The 23,168-nt window shown below is 33.6% G+C and overlaps 2 protein-coding genes across 2 annotated transcripts in view; both read right to left on the bottom strand.

The window, feature by feature from the left end:
- Positions 1-11,801, bottom strand: part of LOC129233788 (cholinephosphotransferase 1-like) — a 59,566-nt gene extending 47,765 nt beyond the window's left edge. The window contains exons 1-2 of the mRNA XM_054867765.1: positions 11,499-11,801; positions 3,799-3,946 (exon numbers count right to left, since the gene is read on the bottom strand). Of these exons, the coding sequence (XP_054723740.1) occupies positions 3,799-3,946; positions 11,499-11,732 (382 nt within the window). The 5' untranslated portion in view covers positions 11,733-11,801. The remainder of the gene's footprint in view (positions 1-3,798; positions 3,947-11,498) is intronic.
- A 2,042-nt stretch (positions 11,802-13,843) lies between these two features.
- LOC129233789 (E3 ubiquitin-protein ligase TRAIP-like) lies at positions 13,844-19,058 on the bottom strand. The gene is made up of 3 exons (XM_054867766.1): positions 18,407-19,058; positions 17,893-17,955; positions 13,844-13,860 (listed from the first exon to the last, which is right to left on the bottom strand). The coding sequence occupies exons 1-3, from the start codon at positions 19,056-19,058 to the stop codon at positions 13,844-13,846; spliced, it is 732 nt and encodes a 243-aa protein (XP_054723741.1).
- Between the last annotated feature and the right edge of the window lie 4,110 nt (positions 19,059-23,168).

The raw sequence follows: 23,168 nt of genomic DNA on the forward strand, positions 1-23,168 counted from the left end.
CTAATTTATAAGGTGAAAAATAAATAAAAAACAAGGTGAAAAATAAATAAAAAATTTATAAGGTGAAAAATAAATAAAAAACAAATGTTGGGATTGCAAAACTTAAGATTTTAAATGTTTGCTAAAACAATTTTTTCAGAATGAGCCAATTCCTTCAATGCTAAAACAAAGAATGTTTACTTAAGCTTAGTAAATTAATAAAAAGATTGAATTCTAATTATATATATATATTTAATTATCAATCACTTTTTTGATCCCACTAAGATTTTTAAGCTATTTAATTAATAACAGAATATTTACTTGAATATAGAAAAATATTAATTTTTCCTCACTAAAGGAGGAAAAAAAAATGTCCGTAAGTTGTTAACACAAAATCTATTTTTGCCACTTTGGCAAAAACCTATTTTTGCCGGGCGGTAAAAACCGTGTTTTTTTCCATGGTTTTTCCACCCCTGGCAAAAACTTGCCAACCCTGACCACTATTGTACACCATACTTTATAATATTCAAATCCTCTGGTCTGGTATTATGAAGATATTCTGCCATGTACCGCTACTAAAGCACACTAACCTACTCACCTCCAACCCTGAAAATCAGGGAGTTGTAGTTAACTGTTGGGGGTCAATAAAATTAGCTTTGTGATCCTTAAAGTAAGCTAATTTTCTGTTTATTCTTAGTTCTGATTCTATTTCTGCACAAAAATTAATTTAGGTCAACGGGGAGACTAGTGGATAAGACGCTGAACTCTGAATAGGGGGGTTCTGAACAAGGACGGATACAAGAGAGGGGCGATCACTACCTCCTTGAGCTGAGAGATGGGAACTTCCTTCTCGTATATTTTCGTTATTAAAGTTTTAAAAACGAGATTACCTAATACTTGATAGTGTTACAAGAGAGGGAGCTCTTCCCCTGGATTGAAGTCTTTAAAACACAATCATAGCCTATATCTTGAATATAGAGACCGGAACTTTCTATAGGATTTTTTCTGAAATTGAAGTTCCAAAATCTCAATTTTAGACGAACTTAGATGATAATAGGGCTAGGTTCAAGGGCTCTAATCGGATTTTTTCGAAAGAAACACAGCTTTAGGACACCTTTGATTACATAAGAAAGGGTAAGCTATTGAGTTCACTACATTCTTCGAAAGTTTTTAGAAATTGAAGTTCCAAAGAGTAAAGCGTAAAAACAATCACTCCCTCCTTGAACATTTTCAGGATCCGTCCTTGGTTCTGAATTTGGAGCCTAACGCGCCAAATACGGAAATTGTTGGCCTAGAGCCCCTTAAATTACAATTAACAAGTTTTAACTAGTTTATCTCACCACTTATCCCACGATAGTATCAGTCAACTGCCTAATCCTAGTATGGGAGAAATTTTTTAACGATGTTTTTCGACCTTCTAATGCGGATGCCTGAAGACGTATCTCGCACCTGCAGTCGCCGATCCATGACGTCACGGTCTTTACCATAGACTAATAATAAGAGTAGACCGATCTTCCCCAGACTTGCTGATGAAAAAAATGGTTCATGGATACATCATGTGACTGGTGGAAGGTTCGGCGAAAACTTTGGCGGCATGGTTGCCAGCTGGCAGGATTATCTATAGTTTGGCACTCGGCATGTATTTTAAGACGTAATGTGTTTTTATTATAATTTTTTTCCCAGGTGCAGAGATGATTGAACTGTTTTTCTTTTAGTTATGCATTATTTTGACATTAGTAATTAGTTTTTGATCGCAGTTTTCGGTAACTTTAATTTCATTCGGAACTACTACATCAGCATTGGCGTGAACGTAATGGCGTAAACGTTTTGCGTTAACGCAAAAATGTACTAATCGGTATCTTAAATTGAAATTGTAGGTAAAAATCTTACCGTTTGCCGATTCTATTTGGGCGTTTGCATCTTTAATTGCTTAGAGAGTTATTAAAATTGAATAAAGAAAATGCACAATACTATCTAAACGAAAAACTCACTATATTAACAAAATATTTACAACTTAGAATAACAAATTTACAAATCAGACTCCATAAAAGATCATTCTTCCGTGTTTCATCAATTCTATTTATTTTATTTCTCGCTCGCGTTGATCGTCTGCTACGATCAACGCCCGCTGTTGCTAGGATATCCACCAGTCACATGGTTTGGTTTATGAGCAGCAAAAGGGTTGCCATAGCTCAGTCTACTCTTATTATTAGTCTATGGTCTTTACGTAATCGACGAAGCATCGTAACTGATCAGCACATGCCCGATGCTCATTGGCCAGGTGCTATGCTGGCGTGTATCAGAAGGGGATTTGGCGTCCGCATGCTAATGAGTCGACTTAGGATATAAGGAAAGGTTTCAAGTAGGAAATTGACTTCTTCAGCGTTTTTCTCTCTGGCTAGGTGACTTGAGCGCTCGTTTGCTTTTAAACAACGATGCGGGTTTATTTTTAATAGATAGTTCTTAATAGTTAGATATAGCTCAGCTCTAGTTCACGTTGTTTCAAATGTTTTTAATGTTCTTAAACTAACTTTACTAAATTACCAAATAAATTTGGTTTTATTTTAAATTGTCTTCAACTATTTTTTACAACTATTATCATCATGCATTTCTAGTCATATTCAATTTGGTTATCGTATTTGGAGGTATTAGTCTTGAGCATTCTCTTGCTCATTAGAAATGTCCCATCTGTCAATCATAGTGAAGGAGGGAGAAACGAATAAATTACTTTGAAATGGGTAGAGTGGGAAGAAAGGATGTCTTTTTCATTTACAAGTTTAGCAACATTTTGGTAGCATGATTTTGTTTTTAAATTAAGCTTTTCATTCTACTTTTAAGTTCTAAATACCAAAAATATACTTGTAATATTCCGAAAAGGGCGGCTTGAAAAATTTATTAAATTAGAAAATCAAAATTTAGATTTTTTGAAATTTCGTGCAATTTTTCTAGCTGAAAGAAAGATTGTTAAAGCAATCAAATATAACAGAGAAAAATAACACAAGGTGAACTATCAGAAAAAAAGATAACAGTGCAGCAATTTTGAAAATGACCATTTATAACATTCAACCTAATACATTATAATATATTTTATATTCTCATTTTTAAAAAATGAATGTAATACGGCTACAATGCAAAATGTTATTGATATTAATTCAAAATAAAAGCAAGAAATAACAAAAATCATAACTGCAAAAACAAACTCTTTACAAAAATTGAGATCGCAGAAAAGAAACCTTTTTGTACAAAATTATAAAAATCAATTTTTTAATCAAAAAAATCTTCATTACAATTCAAGTAAAGTATTTCCTTCTTTTCAAAACGTTTATTTACAACAATCGCCGCAAAAGGTTCTGATTTTTTTTTTTTTTTTCAGAAAGTAGTGCTTTGACTCATATGCACACTTTTGATTTTCCCCCAATTTTCCTCCTAAAAATAGGGGGGGGGGGTGACGAAAATAAAAGTCAGTATGGTATTCTAGTTCAAACTCTTGGAATTTTAAAGCCTACGACTCTCGACTCCTTTACCCAGGGGAGATAGTGAACTCAAGTAAAATCTTTGGAAGCCCCCCCCCCCTCGTCGCAAAAACTCTTCAAATACGCATACAAAAATCACTGAAACCATCAATAAAAATAATTTTAAAAGATGGCTTTTTTTGAAAAGAATTTTTCAGTTTTAGAATGTGTTGTCAGTCCACCCAAAATTTTCGGAAACGGCAACCCAAAATTTTCGAAAATTTCAAATTACAAATACCCTTGCCTTTACCCCAAAATAAGTTCAATTCCACAGCCCTGTCAGTAACAGTGACAACAGTAAACTCACCTGTGGAGAGGGAATCACAACCATGGTCAAAAAGCTCCCCCAATGGAGAACTGGTCCCAGTTCTTCTCGCCTGCTTCCCATCCAAAGCGTCGAGTGTCTGGTAGATAAAGAGGCCAATCGCACACAGTACGAATGTCCATCTTGGGGCCTGCATGGAAGATGACAATGTTAAAATCCGTTGAAATCCTTAAAAAAATAAATGAGTGGTCTTGATGAAGACCAGTAAGCATAAAGACACACTGGTCTGCTAACAGAATGACTGAAACTTACACGAAATGCAGTTCCAGCCATGGGCGTACGTAGGATTCCCGTTAGGCAGGGCCAGTGGCACAACAAAAGGGGGGGGGGGGGTGAAAAACTGGCCAGAGCCATTAGTTTTAGCATAAATATAAAATCTAATACAGTAGTTTATGCATACGAAAGGGCTGTTTTTATTAAAAAAAACCCTTCAGAAGTTATGTTTGATCAAAAAATCCTCTTCAAAAAGTATTTTTCATCAGAAAATCCCCCCGCCCTCTGAAAACAGTTGGCTCTCTATTTAGTGACTTTCAAGGGACCACAACAGATCATCCGGGATCGTGAAAAGTCGTCTTTAAATAGAGAAAGTCATTAAATAGAGAGCCAACTGTATTTTTCATCAAACCCCCCCCCCCCTCCAGAAGTCATTTTTGATTAAAAAAAATCTCCTCCAGAAGTCATTTTTGATCAAAAAACCCCTTCAGAAGGTATTTCTAGCTGCGCTAGTGGGGAGGGCAAGCATAGGTGCAACAAGATAGTGGTTCTCCCTCCCCCTAGTACGGACCTCAGAAATTGATTGAAATTGTCCTTCTCCCCACTTAAAAAACTGTTTTATGCCATTTTTGGTCAGATGAGGGCAGAAAATGTAGTTATGTGGCTCTGCTCGGGTCCTTCACGATGACTCTCTTTGAGTGGGCCTGGAACAAGTGTCACCGCCGCCATTCGATCCCTGAGCTAAGCGATGGGAGAAAATTTGTTTCTTCACTCTTTGGGTCAGCTTTAAGCGTTGTATTGATTACTCATCGCACGTGTTTCGACATTTCAAGTTGTGAAATTTTATTTCAAATCATTTTTTCTCCTGGGTTACGAATACAGAATTAAGTCCCTTGATATTCATGTAAGTATTTTTTAGCATGATTAATCATTCTCCCTTAGTTTATCAGAGATAACTAGACAGAGAAGAGTCTAAATCTGTGATTAGGTGTGCTCCAAAGTTAACGGTAATATCATTACACCCAACCATTGTTGAGCATCAAAATGTAGTTTACGTTTAAAAGTTTTTGTCATGACAAATGCCCTAGCTTTCAAACGGTAAAATAACTCTGCATATAAAGGAACGACAGAATTCATCCAAATAATTAACAAATGGTAGAGCATTATGAATGTGAAAAATCATCACAAAGGCTATGAACGATTTCGGATGATATTAGAAACCTTTTAAGCTTATTTCAGATGAGAGATATATTTTTTTAGAAAAAGGTACAGAATGGGTCAGTGAATAGAAAAGGGTTACGATTCCAGGCAGGACAGAAAGAGAAACTTGGGAAACTGACATCTGAAACGTTTCGTTCATTTGAACATACTACAAAAACTGTCAGAAAAATAATAATTCATCAAATGACATTATTCTTTGATAGTTATGTTCAAACTGGAAAATACCAAACTCCGACCCTATCGAAAGCTGATTTCATCAAATTTCGCGAGTTATGTGGCGTAAACTACAGTATTTCTGTAGAGTAAGTTTTGCAAGCTGAAAAAAATAAGAATAAACAGCTTACTGAAATTGCATTCAAAAGAATGTGGCACTTTTCCTTTGAAAGAGTTTTTGCGTGAGTTTCCGAAAAAGAAACACCAATAGATATACTTGAAGTTTACATAAAAGGTGTTGACTTTTGTAACATGACCGAAGAAAGATTTGATATCTCTCTACTTTCTGGATGCGCTGTTCATAAATTCAAACCTCATTTACAGTGCACTGTTCAATCACTGCACTGTAATGTCATTTCACATTAAGGTTAAACTTATTAGCAGGAGTTATTATTTGAAATAACAAATTCTATGACAAAAGAATATTTGCTTGAAATAGATAGAAGTAAACTAACTTATCTAGATTCAGATGTTGTGAAAATATTAGTAGCAAATTTTAAAATGTTTTCAATTTATACAAATACAAAAGTGAGGACCAGCAACAGGCTCTGGGCCCAGCTGGACTGGTCCTAGTCAATTTACAATCCCCAGTGAAGATCAATGGCCCTCTTAAAACTATCTACTCCCGTGCTCATTACCACCTCTTCCGGTAAGCTGTTCCAATGTTCCACTACCCTGCTATAATAATAATTTTTCCTAATATCCATGTTAGCCTGAGAATTAAATAGCTTAAAACAATGACCCCTTGTCCTGTTTCCCCAGTGCTAAACTTCAGCCCCGTAACATCTTCCATTTTAATAAATTCAAACAACTGAATCATGTCCCCTCGGTCTCTTCTTTGCTCAAGACTCTACATTTTTAGCCTTCTAAGCCTGGAATCATAATCTAAGTGGAAAAGTCCACTTATTAGCCTTGTAGCCCGCCTTTGAACCCTTTCCAATACATTAATATCTTTCTTAGCGATGAAAATTTTCTTCACTCAGAAAATATGTTGAAAAAAATCTTATTGGGTAAAATTCCTGATTTAGGCATACAGGAATGTGAAACATGCTACAGAACAAAGGAGGGTCACAGCAAAAAAATTCCTGATTCAGACATACAGGAATGTGAAACATAAAGAAGGTCACAGCAAAAAATTCATATCTGTTTCCATTAACGCATTTTTAAACAATTATTCAAAACTGAAAAGTAGTAATGCTAAATTAAGGAAAGGCAAAAAAAAAAAAGGAAGTCAGAATACATTAGTGCATCTTAGCAGTAATCTTTGAAACAAGCCTATGGTTACGAACCAGGGTTGGCCGGATTGGACCCAATGGGTTTTTTTTTTGAAAAAACCCATTTAAAAAACCTCATTATTTAGCCCACTTTTGGGTTTTTTAATATTTTCTGAGAAGTTCTTAGAAAAAATTGATTAATTTAAATACTTTCATAATTTAAACTTATTTTTTATTTGTTCTTTACCACAGACAATCCACAGACAATTTACCACAGACATAAAAAATGAATTTTTTAATTAAATAAAATTTCTTAACTGTTGACGGCATCAAAAAAATACTTCAAAGATTTTAAATAAATATATTTAACTTTTTTTTAAACTGGTCAATAAATAACTCAAATTATCTTGACTAAGTCCTGTCACGTCTGATTTTCTCAATATCTGTAGATTGTACAGAGGAAACTACTCTAGCTAAAAGGCTTTCATGTGAATTATTTCCTGCAAACCAACAAGTCACAAATCTCAAATAAACAAGGTATATTTTTTAGAAATTAACAGGTTTCTCAAATAAACCTTAATTTTTAATTTTCCGATTTTTTTCGCCAGTGTATTTTGAGTTCATTTTCTTTTGCATCACCACTCTTTATATTTTCTTTAACTATTTGTTGGATATTAATTTACATTTAATAATAAATATTAGATAGGAGATTTTAATTAAAACTTGCATGTATTTGCTTAATTTACTTCTCAGATACCTAGTTCTACAAGTTACCAGTTCATTCTATTAGTTTTAAAGCTGCAATTTTTTTCCCCAGAATTATTTATACCTATAGTAATAGGAATGAATTTTTATCTGAAAAATAAAACATATTGTAAAATTTTAGGGAAATTTTCTAATGGATTGGGAGAAATGCTGGCACTAAAAACATTTTCTGCGCAGTCCTAGTTATTTTTGCATGAAACTTCAACTGTTTCTATGATGAATATCTACCAAAATCAGGGTTGGCCGGATTGGACCCAATTGGGTTGGACCCAACGGGTTTTTTTTGAAAAAAACCATTTAAAAAAACCCATTATTTAACCCACTTTTGGATTTTTAAAATTTTCTGAGAAGTTTAAAAAAAATTAATTTAAATTCTTTCACAATTTAAACTTTTTTTTATTTGTTCTTCACTACAGACAATGTACATAAAAATTGAATTTTGAACTTTAATAGTATTTCTTAAATCTTAACGGCATTAAAAAAATACTTCAAAGATTTTAAATAAATATAGTTAACTTTTTTCTTTAACTGGTTAATAAATAACTTGACTAAGTCCTGTCACGTGTGATTTTCTCAATATTTGTAGACTGTACAGAGGAAACTACTCTAGCTAAAAGGCTTTCATGTGAATTATTTCCTGCAAACCAACAAGTCACAAATCTCAAATAAACAAGGTATATTTTTTAGAAATTAACAGGTTTCTCAAACTGTCAGACAGAAAAAAGAATAGGATGTACAGTATTTTCATTATCTTATGAAAAAGTTTAATATTCTGAACACAGAAATAGAAAAACAGGCAACATAAAGTTCAAAGAAATGTCTTGATTAAGCTGGAATTCAGTAAAAAGGTATTTTAACTACTTGAGGTTCTACAGTAGTTTTGCATAACAAAATGAAATACAACAAAGTAAAATGCAAAAAAAAAAAAAAAAAAATGTAGTAATTAAAAACGAACAATCGATTTTATCACTCGAGAAGTAACTTTGCCTTAATTGTTGGTAATCATGGAAACTAAAAAATCTGAAACTTCACCATTCTTGGGTTTCATCGTCTTTTATACTTTTCTTCAATAAACGCTGAATTTTAACTAGTTTTCCAGCTTTTTTAACCCCAAGACTAGTTTTGCGCTTTGTCCATTTACTTACGCTACAATATGCTACAAATACCCCACATTTTCCCTAAAAAAGACAAAAAAAAACACATTTCCTTTAAAAAAAAAAAAAACCAGCTGTAGTTGGGTTTTTTTGGGTTTTATTTAAAAAAAACCCAAAAAATCCTGGGTCTATGGGCTTTTTAAAAAAAACTCGGCTTTTTGCCAACACTTTTACGAACACATACATTTTAATTATTCTCAGTTTAGAAGATACAATATAAAGGTCTTACGCATAAAATAGAAAGAAAAGGGGAAAAAAATTTTTAAAAAAAGGAAAAAACAACATTATTTACTACGCAAAGTCCAACCACACCTCTTCTTCATGCCTCGTGGTAAACAATGGCTGACGTGGCTCTGGCAGTTTATTTAACTATATAACTATTTTTGTTTCCTCCCTTCACAGTAATTTTCTTCTTAGGAATTGTTAAAGCATATTTTTTTTTATAAGTAAGTGCTTTTAATTTAACCTCTTGATAGCAATTTTCATTGCAAAAAAGCAGTTTTAACTCTTGATAAATAAATAAATATGCAACAATCATGATAAATTATAAATAAGAGTTAAACACAAACCTAAATACAAAATATCACAAACGATACGAGACAGAACGTAAACATCAAATTCAGCGAAAAGCAAACATCGCTGGTTTTCGCTTCTACTCTGTTCCAGGCCCACTCAAAGAAGGATTGTGGAGGCCCTGCCCTGCTCTGCTCCAGAAAATTTTTGAAACTGAAGTTCAAATAGTGCAATTTTAAATTATATTTGGTAACATTTGGAAACAGTGTGAGGGTCTGAGATTCTCTTCGATGGAGAAGCAGTTGCCCCCTCCCCCTCTCCATTTTTATAAATAAACAGGCTGCAAATAGTTTCACTTTTTTTTTATACTCCAAATATTCCTGAGTTTGTGGATACAACCAAATGGATCATCAGTACTTCTATTTTGTAAAATATAAGTAAAAAGTTTGTAACTGAAGTCATGGTACATAATTTTTAAAATGCTTTTTAAATATTACATTTTTAAAAACTTGATTGTTTTCTTATTGAAAATGTTGTAAAACTGTGCCTCATTTTTTACAGAACTTCGTCTCAGTATCAGAATTTGAGGAACAGTACTGCTCATCAAAATGAAAGACTTATTTCCTACACTATGCAGTTCAACATGAAATATGCTTCTACATAAATTCATGATCATTTTACGACACCTTAATTTTTTCACAAAATCTTCATAATGTAGCTGATTGGCTTTAATAGAAAACTTTAATTTTAATGAGATAAATTTATCGAAATTTATTTAAACAAAACTACTATAAATGTAAAAATTAAATGTCAAAAGTGTAAATCTTAATATATAAAAATCAATGTTTTGAGATAATATATATACATATATATATCAACGCACAGCCAATACTGCTGAAACCTCAGACTTGAAATTTGGCAAGTATGTCCACATGATTACGAAAGTATCCACTAAGAAAGGATTTTTCGAAATATCAATTAGTTCGGGAGAAATTAATTAAAACCCCTTAATTTCTGTGAAACTAAAACCTGTAATTGAAATTTAAATCCCTTATTTTCGACGGCTTTCTTCCATTCAAATCATTATTCAGTACTTCATCTCAACTTTTTGTAGATAGCGAATTTTAAATTTGATATTGTTTTTGTTTCTTGCGTGAATCTTCGAGGCTTCTCTCAAGTCAAATAATAATGTTGCTGTCTTTTGCTTTCATTTTTTTAACACTGGAAACGAAGTTTTTAAGAACATCATCTCGGACCGACTATCCTTTTGAATTTAGAAGGGTACAGTTTCCTGTAAAAAAATTTTTTGCAATAACCAACACAAGTCATACATTAAAAGTAGCAGTGATCGATTTAGGAGAAGACTTCTTCACACGGCAAATTTTATGTAACTTGCTCCAGGGTGAGTTCATCAAGTAGCTTAATAATTTTAGCACCAGAAAAAAAAATGTTGTATACAAAGAAATTTTTGCTTAAATATAGGTATAATAATAAAATGTGGACGGCCTGCGTTTGCAAAGAAAAGCAATACTTTAAAAGCTATCATTAATGACAATTCAGGATCGGTTAAGAACAAGGGCATATATATAATATATATATATATATATATATATATATATATATATAAGGAGTCCAGGGGCCCGGGACCCTCCCACAACTCAAAAAAATTATATGTGATAAGTAATTATTATAGGGGATTTTCGTAAAGGTTCACCAGGCACTGTTATCCCCTGCTGATTCCAATATCCGAGCAATGCAGGGCACGGGAATGGATAATTTTTAATGGCAGGTGTTACAGACCATAATTATTAACTAAGCATTCTTGCAAATTCAAATAATTGTTTGAAAATAAAATTATTTTGGTGAAACATTAAAATACCAACCAAAAGTAATGTATCAATCACATTAGATTTCTGTACTAACTACTTTATAAATAAATGAGTTTGTGAAAGGTCTAATTAGATCAATTGGAATTTTGTTAAGTGTCCGTCTTAGTCGGGTAGAATTTTGTGAAGGGTCTGTAAACAGGCTCAAATTTCCTCCAGCCAGACCTATCTGTCCTCCTTATCCCTTTTCACGGGGATATTTCGATAATTGGGAATCTGGCGCGGTCGTTTCATTTTTGTCGTAAATAATTTTATTTTGGTAACCCTGCTGATTTATAGTTACCCTATGTGAATAGATGTTTTCGATCTCTTTGTTTAGATTTGCAAAGAAAAATACCTATCGCGCAGGCGCTGGAGCCAATGAAGAAAGATCGCCAAATTCCCATTTAACGAAATATCCCCCTTTTCAGTTAGCTAACATTATAAAAGTGATGCAGGAAACGAAAATGTCAACAAAAGTAACTAGAGATTTTTAACAATGCAAACGTCATTGCTCAACTAACCTCTTGCGTTCCATCTGGACTGTAACCAATTAAAATGACCGACGTGAGAATATTTATTAAGAGTCCGGTAATTGTCATTAGATTAGGGGCTAACCATAACGGCAATTTCAACACCAACCAGTTCCAGAAAGGCTGAACTATGGGATCCAAAAGCGTTCGTCCTGATGAATTATATTTGTGGTCACTCAGTCGTTTCAGTTGAATGGGAGAAAGAATGTCTCGTGTTAAAAACATGGTCAATAATTTTGATTTGGCGTTTTGTCAGGAACTTTCAATTTAGAAATAGGTTGAATTAAAATTTAAAATTTGAGTACACTGTAGACACGCTTCCATTTCCACAACATCGTATACAAAATTAAAACACGGAAAGGGTGTTGCCAAACTTAAGTAAAAGTGCATTTATAATAACAATTAAGGCGAAAATTAATTTGACAACAAAACTGAAAAAAAGGCAGAGTAGAGTCCTCATATGAAATCTAAGACAGACCTTCTTTGTTTTAAAAAGAAGTAACACAAATGAATAAAAGGGACGTGGTGGCCTGATCAGTAAAGGCATGGAGCACCAAAAAAAGTGGGGGAGGTTAAAAAGAGGTGAGGTGGGGAGCAGGTTTGGTGGACTGCCCCTATTGCTGGCGTTTTAACTTCCTTTTTACAAAAAAGGAAGTATTCTATTCGCAAAAAAATTTTCACTCAAAAATCGACCTTAATTTCCATTTTACTCACTCCCGAATGAATGATGAGTTTTATTTTCGACTGTACCACACGTGGTAAGAACGTATGGAATAGACACACGAAATATCCATTTTGACAATTCCCGAGTTAATTACAACGAGTTTTCTCGTGACGTCTGTATGTACGTATGTATATGCGTATGTATGTCGCATAACTCAAGAACGGTAAGTCCAAGAACGTTGAAATTTGGTATGTAGACTCCAAGTAGGGTCTAGTTGTGCATATCCCTTTTTGGTTGCATTTGGGTGTTTCTAAAGGGCTCTTTTGCCCCTTTTTTGGGGGAAATCATTGTTAATTTCGATGTAAATTCAAGTGTTGTATTATTTGGCGGACACTTGGCAATATATAGTCTTTTGGTCGCCAACTTGGCGACAAATTTGGCGATTAAAAAAAATCTGTGTCAATTTGGCCACTGTTGGTGATATTTAGAGAGTATAAACTATTAAATCACATTAAAATTGCCAGTAATGGGGAAATGACATTAAATTGGAGCAAACGGTAGTCATGTGATGCACACAACAGCTCGTTTTTATGTACAATTTTAACGCTATAAGATTAAATGGCCTCCAAAAAAATCGGGACTTGACCTCAAAGATCGCGAAGGATGGCCACAATAGACCCCTTTCTTCCAATTTAAAGCTCCATTTTACAGGTTCATGAAGCAATAATTTGAGAAAAATATATAACACCCTTATATTACGTCAGTACTTTATTCTTTAAACACCTGAGTCGATTAATTTTATCATTTTTTGATCTATCCTTAATTTTGAACTTAGAAAAGTGGAGGAGCAAAGCCTCTTTTCATTTAAGTAAGGGGGCATTGCCCCCTACCCCTTGGTACAGCCTATGACTTCCTTAGCAGACGACACTATTGCAATTGCTGCAAGAGAGATGAACATTAGAAAAGTTACTCAGTGCTTGTTTAATTCTAACAATTTCTGTTCTAAAAGGAAAAATGTTAATTTTAGCACACATAACTCCAATAAATTGAATGGTCATATCGCGGGATTTGCATTAATGCAAGAAACAGCAATTTTATTGCGGTTTACACATTACAATACTTCTGTGTTTCCGTGGAAACATTTAACTATTTGAGTTTTAGGATTAGTAAGAATAAACAAACAGAAAAAGCATTTAACATAGAGTGCTGGCATAATTTTAGGTAGACTGTTTGTTACAGCTTGTAAACATTTTATAGAGTGTGTTCATGAATGTGTAAATACTTTAAAACCAATGCCGACAATCAAAACAAAATTTGGAAACGTGAGAATACTTATTTTTCTATTTAATTTTATTTTTCTAGTGCTGTCAAATTGGTTGGTCAGAAAAATTTTGGGGTAAAGAAGTCTGAGTCAAAGGCTCTAAAATTTCCGGACTTGGAGTTTGTCATTTTCCCTTCAACTCCGTACCCCCTGCTTTATATAAATGATAAAAATCAATGTCATTGCAGCACAAAATTGCATGTATACTTTTCAGGGTTACAAGGAAATTTTTTCAATGCAGAAGATTCAATTTAGTGCTTTCAACAATAAACAGTCGGTAAAAAAGCTAAAATGCTTTATAAGTCACATGAAGATAGCTATAGATAAAATCTTATGTGGAAAACAAATATTTCAGTTCAAAACTGGCCCTGAAAAATGCAACATGTGCAAAGAAAATATAAGACAAAACAAGGGGAAATTGTTTAAGATCTTTTATTTGTTATTCATCTGCTGAAATTGAAATTTGGAAAAAAAAAAAAATTTCAGCATGTTTCCTAAAAAAAAAAATTCTTCATACTAACTGGTACGGACACATCAAAGGGGAGAGGGGATTCAGGGAAATATCTCCCTCTGAAACTTCCTTCTTTTGACTAAATAAGTTAAAACTAGCCAAATCCTCACCTCAAAAAAGTTTTCTCTGGCTATGCCACTGCCTACTATAGGTGAACAACCGTTAACATTCTTCACTGCACTATTAAAAATACTAAACTGTATTTTTAATAATAGCCATTTTAAATGTTATGTTAACATCTCTAGCCCTCAGAAGACTTAATGGTAATATAATGCTCCCTCCCCTCCAAATGGCTATGAAACTGTCGAAAACTGAAAAAAAAATTGGGGGGAACATTTTCCAAAAAGTGTGTTTTGATGGGGCGGGGGGAGGGGGAGGTATTCATATTTGGATTCAGGGGGCATTTTACGTTAGAAGCAGCAAGAACAGTGTCAGAAGCAGTTTGAAGGGTTTCTTTTGCCATACAGTAGAATCTTTCTTTGAAAATTTCCCAGCCAGCTTTATATCTTGCTTAAGATAAGAACCAATGATTAAGAAAAAACTTACTACACAGCATTCTCCAAATAGTCTTCAAAAATATTATGACAAGTGATAACAAATATTTTAGAACATATCCTAGAGCAGGAATTAGTAAATAGAGGGAGCTAGTCCAATCATTGGCTAAGCAAAAGTTGAGGCAAAGAGCTCAAGTGACATTACTCAACAACAACGAATGGTTGAAGTCTTTTGCGCAAAACTAGCGCAGCAAACCTGATTTCTTCCAATACTTTTCTTTAAAATCTATCATGTGACTTAGCATCTTTCCTTCACGAATGAAAGTTCACACTCCCTCCATTTTATCTCTTCTCAATAGCCGCGTTCACAACTTACTTTTCGACCCGGTAAATCCCCGATCTGGCTCCGCAAAAAACCCCCGATTGAAAAATTCCCCGTTTCCATGTAAAAAGGGGTTCTCCCATTATACCAGAGAAAGCGGTTTTTACCCAGCATCCTTAGCGGCTAGTAGACGAACTTGTTTCGCGTAATACATTCCAGGTAAAATCACCGCTTTCACTCCAGAAGCTAGCAGGAGTAGAAAGTTTCCACATAAAACCCACTAATAACCGGAATGCGGTGAAGAGCAGGTTTTTTCCGGGGGTCGAAATTGTCCATGGAAACGGCCCTATTGGTACATATCATCAGGAACTGCTATCCTTAGATAGGCTAATCAAAATCAAATCGAGTTTTCCATTTTTGCAAACTACAAAAGCTCATCTTTTCGAGAAGATGTCATAATCTCAAAAATTTCAGCCTTGCGAAATGCATAAAATTTTCATCTGACAAAATTACCAATATCTTCATTTGCATGAAAATTACAGCTTGCGAAAATGAGTGCTTTTACAATGATTGAAAATTAATAATGCTAAGGTCTAATACCTTTCTTTAGTGCATAAATAAAGAAATTATTACAGAGCTAATGCTTTAGCCATTCTATACAGCAAGGATGTTAGCTGAAAGAGGAATCTTAACTCATCCAGAGTTTATCTCAAAAGTACCTTGACTGAATATGTTAATAATTTTCTGTATTTAGGTAACAAATGAAAAATATTAATGTACATAAAACTTTAAAATTTTTATTGCATAAGCACAGGGTTCGCAAATATATATCGTGATATTTATCACGATATTTATTTTGCAAATATGATATTTTGATATTAATTTTTCTAACTACATTATTTTCAATATAAAATTATATTAATCATAGTAATATTGCTCATTTATTATTAAAAATAACCAAAAAGTTACATACTCTATTTTTATGATGTATTAATACATCATTAATGTAACAAAATAATATAATATTCTTTATTTTTGTACTAGTGGTACCCGCACGGCTTTGCCCGTAATAGAAAAATTAAAAGGTCTTTTGGTTTGCCTGTATCTTTACAAATAATGTATGGTGAATTTTCTCGCCAATTGGCTTGTACCCATTTTACGGTTCCACATTATGATAATTTCGTAATTTACTCTTCCATCTCATGATAGTTTTTTTCTTAAAATTGGAATAGAAAAAGAATCACATCGAATTTTCGAAACATCGCTTCGAGGTGCATACCCCCATGCAACAAACTAACTTTGCGCCTAATTTCATGAAAATCGGCCGAACGGTCTAGGCGCTATGCGCGTCACAGAGATCCAGACATCCTCTGGACATCCAGACAGAGAGACTTTCAGCTTTATTATTAGTAAAGAAAGATTCATAAAATTATTAGCAATGTAACAATTTTAATTCATATTAAAAGTACATAATTAAATATTAAACTTTGGTCGGAAAAAAAATGTCTTATGACTGTGCACCCGACTAATGCATATTGTTTATTTCTGAATCATATAGGTAACTGTGTAAAGGTAGTTAACAGAAGACAAATGAGTAAAACAACTAATTCTAAATTAACTCGATTAAAATTGACAAAACTGCAAAATGACATATTGGATAGGAATATTAAAAGAAACCTTAATTTTAAGCTATTGTGATAATAATTAAAGAGTGATTTGAGGATGCATTATACTATTTTGAAGACGTTAGTTTGTGCCGATTGAAAATATCGGATTATATCAAAATTTTGGATATTTTCGAAAATATATTTTTTAACCTTGCATTAGCAGTTGATTATAAAAAGCACCGACATTAAAAAAAATATAATTTAAACACATTGTGTAAAAAATTGAGCCATAATCTTCATGTTTCCTTTGCAAAAAACTCTTTAAAGCTTTTAAGAATGGATAGGTGCTTAAATGCAGAGCAAAGCTCTATTATATGAACAATAAACATGCAATTTTAAAATTACATCAGAAACTTCGATCAACGTTGATGTAAAAACAAAAATTTAAATCACTCTGCAGCTTTATAAAGCGGAAATGGATGCAGAAGCATTCCTTTAAACCATTTGATGTCATTTTACACTTCAAATTTCCATATAACGGTATACCAAAAAATATTTATAATCAACGTGTAAGTTTGTCTATAACTGTTGATTATAGTTATAAAGTTATCCTGGACATTCATTAGAATAAGCACAATACAGGCACAAGAAGAAACTGCTTCATAGACATTTTTATTTAAAAAAACTCTTACTAAAAATATAAATAATTCTCTGATACTTGGGCACATAAAAAATAATATGTACACTAGATTTAAAAACTGCATGAACAGTTAAGTATAAAAAAAAGATATTGGTTAAAAAGCCGATAACTCCTCTCTAGGCATTTAAACACATCTGCCCAGAGATAAGCTAAATGCTATCAACAATAAACATTTTTTTTTTCAAATATACATCACCTTGAATTAAAGTTTATGCAAAACAAAAACCATTTTGCAGCTTTAACAATGAATGTAATACAAAAGCATTCCACAAACATTTGATGTTATTGTACACTTCAAGACAGTTTAAAAGTCAAGTTTCCATAAAATAATTGGATTCGACAAGCAGGTTTGTTTACATATCTATAACTGTTATTTTGAGACCTATAAATAATGTGCAACTTTATCACAAAATGGAAATATTTTTTTTCGTTCTCACAAGTAATCAAACAAACCATGTCAAGAAAAGTAGAAAAAAGAAATGAACAACATCTAAAGTACTTGCAAAGCTTTGCATTTATAAAGTTTGAATTTTCAAAAAGAGCCACAGCCATTCAGTTTTGAAAAAAATTTGACAGTTCACATGTTAACTTAGTTTTAAAGAGCACAGCTTTCTTCAGTTCACTTCAGAAGAAAATTAGGCATAAAAGTGCGTAATTTCTTGCATTTAATTTTCCCCGAAAATTTTGTTACTATCATCAGCACATTGCAAAACATTCAAAATTTACGATTTATATTTATTTCGTGCTGACGGCAAGATTGTTTTACTGTGACCTCCAAATCCGTTGTAGCCCACTTGTATTGCACTATTAGCATCTTTCTTCAATGCACCTGAGCTTGAACAGGACAATTTATATTTTTTAAACATCGATGACCCGTTCTCACCACTCGAGGAGCTTGAATTGATAGTAACAACTGTCTTAACTTGGCAAGGAACAGGTTTTCTTTCAAACTTTGTATGGGATGGCATTGGCGACAGCGTTATCGGAGTTAAATTCAAATCGGTCTTGGATCCTGACGTTTCCCAAGAAATTTCACAATGACCCTTAGACGTAGAAGGGACATTTGGATCAAACATGTTTTCTACCTCACTCCTGACTGACACATAACTGGACTGATGAAGTTTTCCACGAGTTGAATCTAAATCATTAGAGTCATTTAGTGGAGTTGAGCAGTCCTTTTTTACGTTTTCTCGCTGAAGAGTCATTTTCCATACTCTCAATCTGTTGGATTAGACTACAGATCTTTTTGTTAGCATTTTTCAATGCATGGTCTTGCATACCTTTTTGCTTTGTTAGGTACCCTACATCATCTCGAAGTTTAGATTTTGATTCAAGGGCTTTATTCAATTCTCTCTTCATCACAACACATAAAGTAGCTAATTGTTGAAAATCCTTCTCCTGGACACATTTATCCACCATGTCTTGTACATCTTTCTGACACCCAGAAACTAATGTCTGAACATCTTTCATTCCTTCGATGTTACTTCTCAATTGGCGATTCTCTTGCTCTAACTTATTAACATTTTTTTCTACCGATGATAAATGTCGGACAGATCTTTCTAGCCTCTCGGTCTTTTCTTGATATTTGCTAAGTTCTTTCACATACTTTTCCTCTGTTGTGCTAAAGTATTCTCTAATCCCATTAATCTTGTCATTTAAAGACTCAATTGTAAGGTCTTTCTTCTCTAAAGTTTTCCTAAGAGTTATAATTTCGCTATCGAAACTTGAAACAATAGAATCATCATGCTGAACATTGAAATATAATCTCAAGAGTCTATTTTCTCTTAAAATCGAGCGGCACTCCGGACAGGTTTTATTTTCTCCTAACCATCTCGTGATACAGCTAAAATGATAAATATGGCCACATGTAGTAGCAACGACATGTTCAGAATCGCGAAATCTGTCAGAACAAATGACACAAAACGAGCTCATGATTGAAAGTTATTTACGAATTAAGTACAAACACTGCGTAGTTCTATTGACTAGCTGGGGAATACGGCGGGAACCAATTAGTCAAGTTTCAAATATATTGACTACATACATTTTCAAGTTGCTTGATTTCATTCGCTCGCAAGTTCTCGTCCATTGTCATGGAGAAGATGCGGGGCAGAACTTTGAGCCGAGACTACACTATTTTGCCAATAATAAGACTTTTAAAGACTAGCAAAAGCTGTCAACGCTATTTAAATTCAAATTAACCGGGGAAGCCACAATCACAATCATCAACAATGATTGCAAATAATCGTTGTTGCCAGATTTTTATCCCAAAATTATTTCTTCAGGCTGTTTCAAGACTGAAGTATGTTCGAATCGAACAACCGATAAACCCGGCATATATCGAAGAGGAAAAGCCTAGTGTGAAAATCTCTCTTTTTGTTTCCTCTCTACTGACTTAGCATAATGTAATGCAATTTGGTTCTTGTTCGAACAATGTCATACGTTGCCTCAAACGCAAAAGTAGAGTTCCAATCCAGAGTTTCGATTTCAATAAATTTCTTTTCCCAACAGAAGGATGAATTTTCCTCCAATCCTAATTTGTTTCTGCTGCATAAACTTATTTTTTTTTTCGAATTAATGGTTCGGCGTGTTTCGTTTGTGTTCCTTTGATTCATTAATAGAATAAGTTTTTAGAATGCAATAATGTTCGGAAATGCTTGTAAAATTTTGTCTGATCGTTCAAAAATCAAAAAGATTTTTAATTTTTTACTTTTAACTGTTATTATTATTATATATTTTTTTTCCACCATTTGAATTTTTCTGGTGCTAGCTAGGCTAGAGTTTGGAATAGGGGGTGCGTTGACTTTTCATGAATAGATTGCTAGTGGAAACATGAGATGTCCTAGTTGATGGCTTTCTACCCCTGGGCAATTCCATAAAAAGTGAAACAGTCCAGTTGAAATCATAGGCGCTCATATGCAAAATGTTAAGGGGGGGGGGGGGGGGCTCAGATATTTTTCCCATGGAAACCGATTTCAGTGCGGATTAGGGTTGTCAAAATTTGATACTTTTAATAACTTATTCATTAATGGCTGGAGAAGAAATGTTTTTATATTTGCAAAGAAAGGAGTACTAAAAAGCAAGGAAGTTCTAATTTCTAAGGGGGGAGCTAGAGAGCTCCAACTTGCCCCCCCCCCCCCCCATATGGACGCCCATTGTCAAAATTTTGTATCACAGTCATGTTTCTAAATAATTTTTCATTGTATAAAGCTTAAAATTCATAGTTGCCAACACTAATGATTTGTTCGTGAGACTCTTGAATTTCGATACTTTCTCTTTACTGATACTTTTACATTCATCAAAATAATGAAATTCTCCCTGAAAAAAAGGTTTATTGGTGACCAGAATTTCGGAAAAATCCCTTAATTCGCAACTCCAACGAACTATAGGGGGCACTGCAGTCACTGTCTAATGGCGGAATTGAAAACTAAAACAAACGCATGTGGTAACGAAGAAAATGCTAAAAGTGTTGTGATTTTTGTTCGTATGTATGATTTTTTCGCTTTATTCATTTGAAAAGATTTTTCAAAGTCTTTTGGTTATTCTGACCCATATAGAAAGAGATTAGAAACCAAAAAGTATTACGAAAGTAAACAATTAATGCAGAACACACAGTAAGTTGTTCTGAAGCAGCCATTTTCACGATGTTGAATTCGGAATTCATAAATTTTTGGTTCGCTTCGAACGGCATTTTCATTTTGTACCGTTTCTTCTATACATTAGTACATATTCAGTTCAGTTTCGTGACATTTCCGGCATTTGTTGACATTTTTGTCACATAGTGCACATACGTGGCAGACTGTCAAGAGTAACGTTTAACACTAGATAATTTATTTCTATGACTATATAATTGGATATCCAAAGAAATCATGCATTTAATTCATTCGTCATGGAAATGATTTACCTGATATGCGAAATCTTGTCAAGATACATTATTCTTTCACACAATTTTAAAACCATAAGCCTGTAAACAGATTTTTGGCGAACTTTTATTTTTTATTGTTCAAATTCTTAACGTTCTTTCTGGATTTTTCAATCTGTTCTGCGATAAATATTTTCAAGAAAATTTATTTGCATACTGTCTGTTTCAGTACCCAGGTCAAAATTTGTGCTAGTACTAGCAACAAAAATATGCTAGTTTTTGCTATTTTGTGCTATGTTTGCTAGATAGTTCCTGCTATGATATGCTTTTTTATGCTAGCAAGCATCACAAGCTAGAGAGCTAGCTTACACAATAATAGCTTGGCAAGCTATATACAAGCATCTTATGCTTATTAGCAGTTCCAGTTTGTTCGAAAGCATGTAGTGGTAGGTACCTTCATAAGCTATTTTATGCTTTTTTTATGCTAGCTAGCATGATTTGCTATGCAGCTAGCTTTCATAGAAATAGCATGGCAAGCTATGTACCAAGCGTCATATGCTAATTTGCTGGGCAAGCTTGTACGAGAGAATGTAGTGGTAGGTACCTTGATAAGCTATTTTATGCTTTTTTATGCTAGCTAGCATGATTTGCTATGAAGCTAGCTTTCATACTAATAGCATGTCAAGCTATGTACAAGCATCATATGCTAATTAGCTGGGCAAGCTTGTACGAGAGCATGTACTGGTAGGTACCTTGATAAGCTATTTTATGCTTTTTTATGCTAGCTAGCATGATTTGCTATGCAGCTAGCTTTCATAGTAATAGCATGGCAAGCTATGTACAAGCATCATATGCTAATTAGCTGGGCAAGCTTGTACGAGAGCATGTACTGGTAGGTACCTTGATAAGCTAGTTTATGCTTTTTTATGCTAGCTAGCATGATTTGCTATGCAGCTAGCTTTCATATTAATAGAATGGCGAGCTATGTACAAGCGTCATATGCTAATTTGCTGGGCAAGCTTGTACGAGAGCATGTAGTGGTAGGTACCTTGATAAGCTATTTTATTCCTCTTTATGCTAGCTAGCATGAGTTGCTATGCAGCTAGCTTACATAGTAATAGCATGGCAAGCTATGTACAAGCATCAGATGCTAATTAGCGGTGCAAGCTTGTTCGGAAGCATGTAAAGGCAGCAACCTTAATAGGCTATTTTATGCTTTTTAATGCTAGCTAGCTTGATTTTGCCTTGCAGCTAGCTTACATATTAATAGCATGGCAATCTATGTACAAGCATCATATGCTAATTAGCGGCGCAAGCTTGTTCGAAAGTATGTAAAGGTAGCAACCTTAATAAGCTATTTTAAGCTTTTTTATGCTAGTTAGCATTAGTTGCTATGCAGCTAGTTTACATAGTAATGGGCATGGTGAGCTTTGCACAAGCATCATATGCTAACTTGCTGTGCAACCTTGTTCGAAAGCATGTAGGGTAGGTACCTTAATACCGTATTACCCGGCATAATCTGTTATGCCGCAAAATTCGCGGGGTCACCAGATTTTCAGTAACACTTGCCTGGTCCTTTCCGGTATGCCGGAAAAATTGAGGTTAGGAAAAAAAAAATACTATAAAAGATATATGTTCAGATAAAAAATAAATATAAGTTCTATACATATCTTATTAGTATTAATAAACATTTTAATTTTGCAAAAATATTTACTAACACCGTCATTTGTTATTTTAACAAGAAGAATATTATTTAATAAAGAATAATTTTTAAAAATTATATTAAAACTAAGTAAGCAAGCATCTAAGCAGCAATTTACCTCCCGCTAAAGAATTTACCATAGCTATTCAATAACTAAAAAATAAACATACTTCTCTAAAAGGAACCTAAAATAATTTATTTGAAAAAATATATAAACAAGTCGCAGTGACGATTATTGCTTATGAATTTGATTACTTTATTGGCATATCATTAATCAGTTCATAATGACCTACCATAAATAAGCATCACATATTATAGGCAATACATTTTTTTTAAAAGAAGGTTACTTTCGAGATTTATTTATTTTTTTCCTTAAAGTGGTTTGCTTTCTGGTTGGAACTGAATGGGGAAATTTACTTTTGTTTTGTTGCAAAATAAACCTCGAATCATACGGCATGCCGGAAAATTCGAATTTCCCAGC

The sequence above is a fragment of the Uloborus diversus genome, unplaced genomic scaffold, assembly GCF_026930045.1.
Source record: "Uloborus diversus isolate 005 unplaced genomic scaffold, Udiv.v.3.1 scaffold_723, whole genome shotgun sequence".
Taxonomy (NCBI): Eukaryota; Metazoa; Arthropoda; class Arachnida; order Araneae; family Uloboridae; genus Uloborus; species Uloborus diversus.

Excerpts from the sequence above, each read along its gene's own strand:
- LOC129233789 (XM_054867766.1), bottom strand. The coding sequence starts at position 19,058 with ATGAGCTCGTTTTGTGTCATTTGTTCTGACAGATTTCGCGATTCTGAA. Across the intron at positions 17,956-18,406 it reads GTACCTAACAAAGCAAAAAG|GTGCATTGAAGAAAGATGCT; the intron begins GTATGCAAGACC and ends GTTCAAGCTCAG.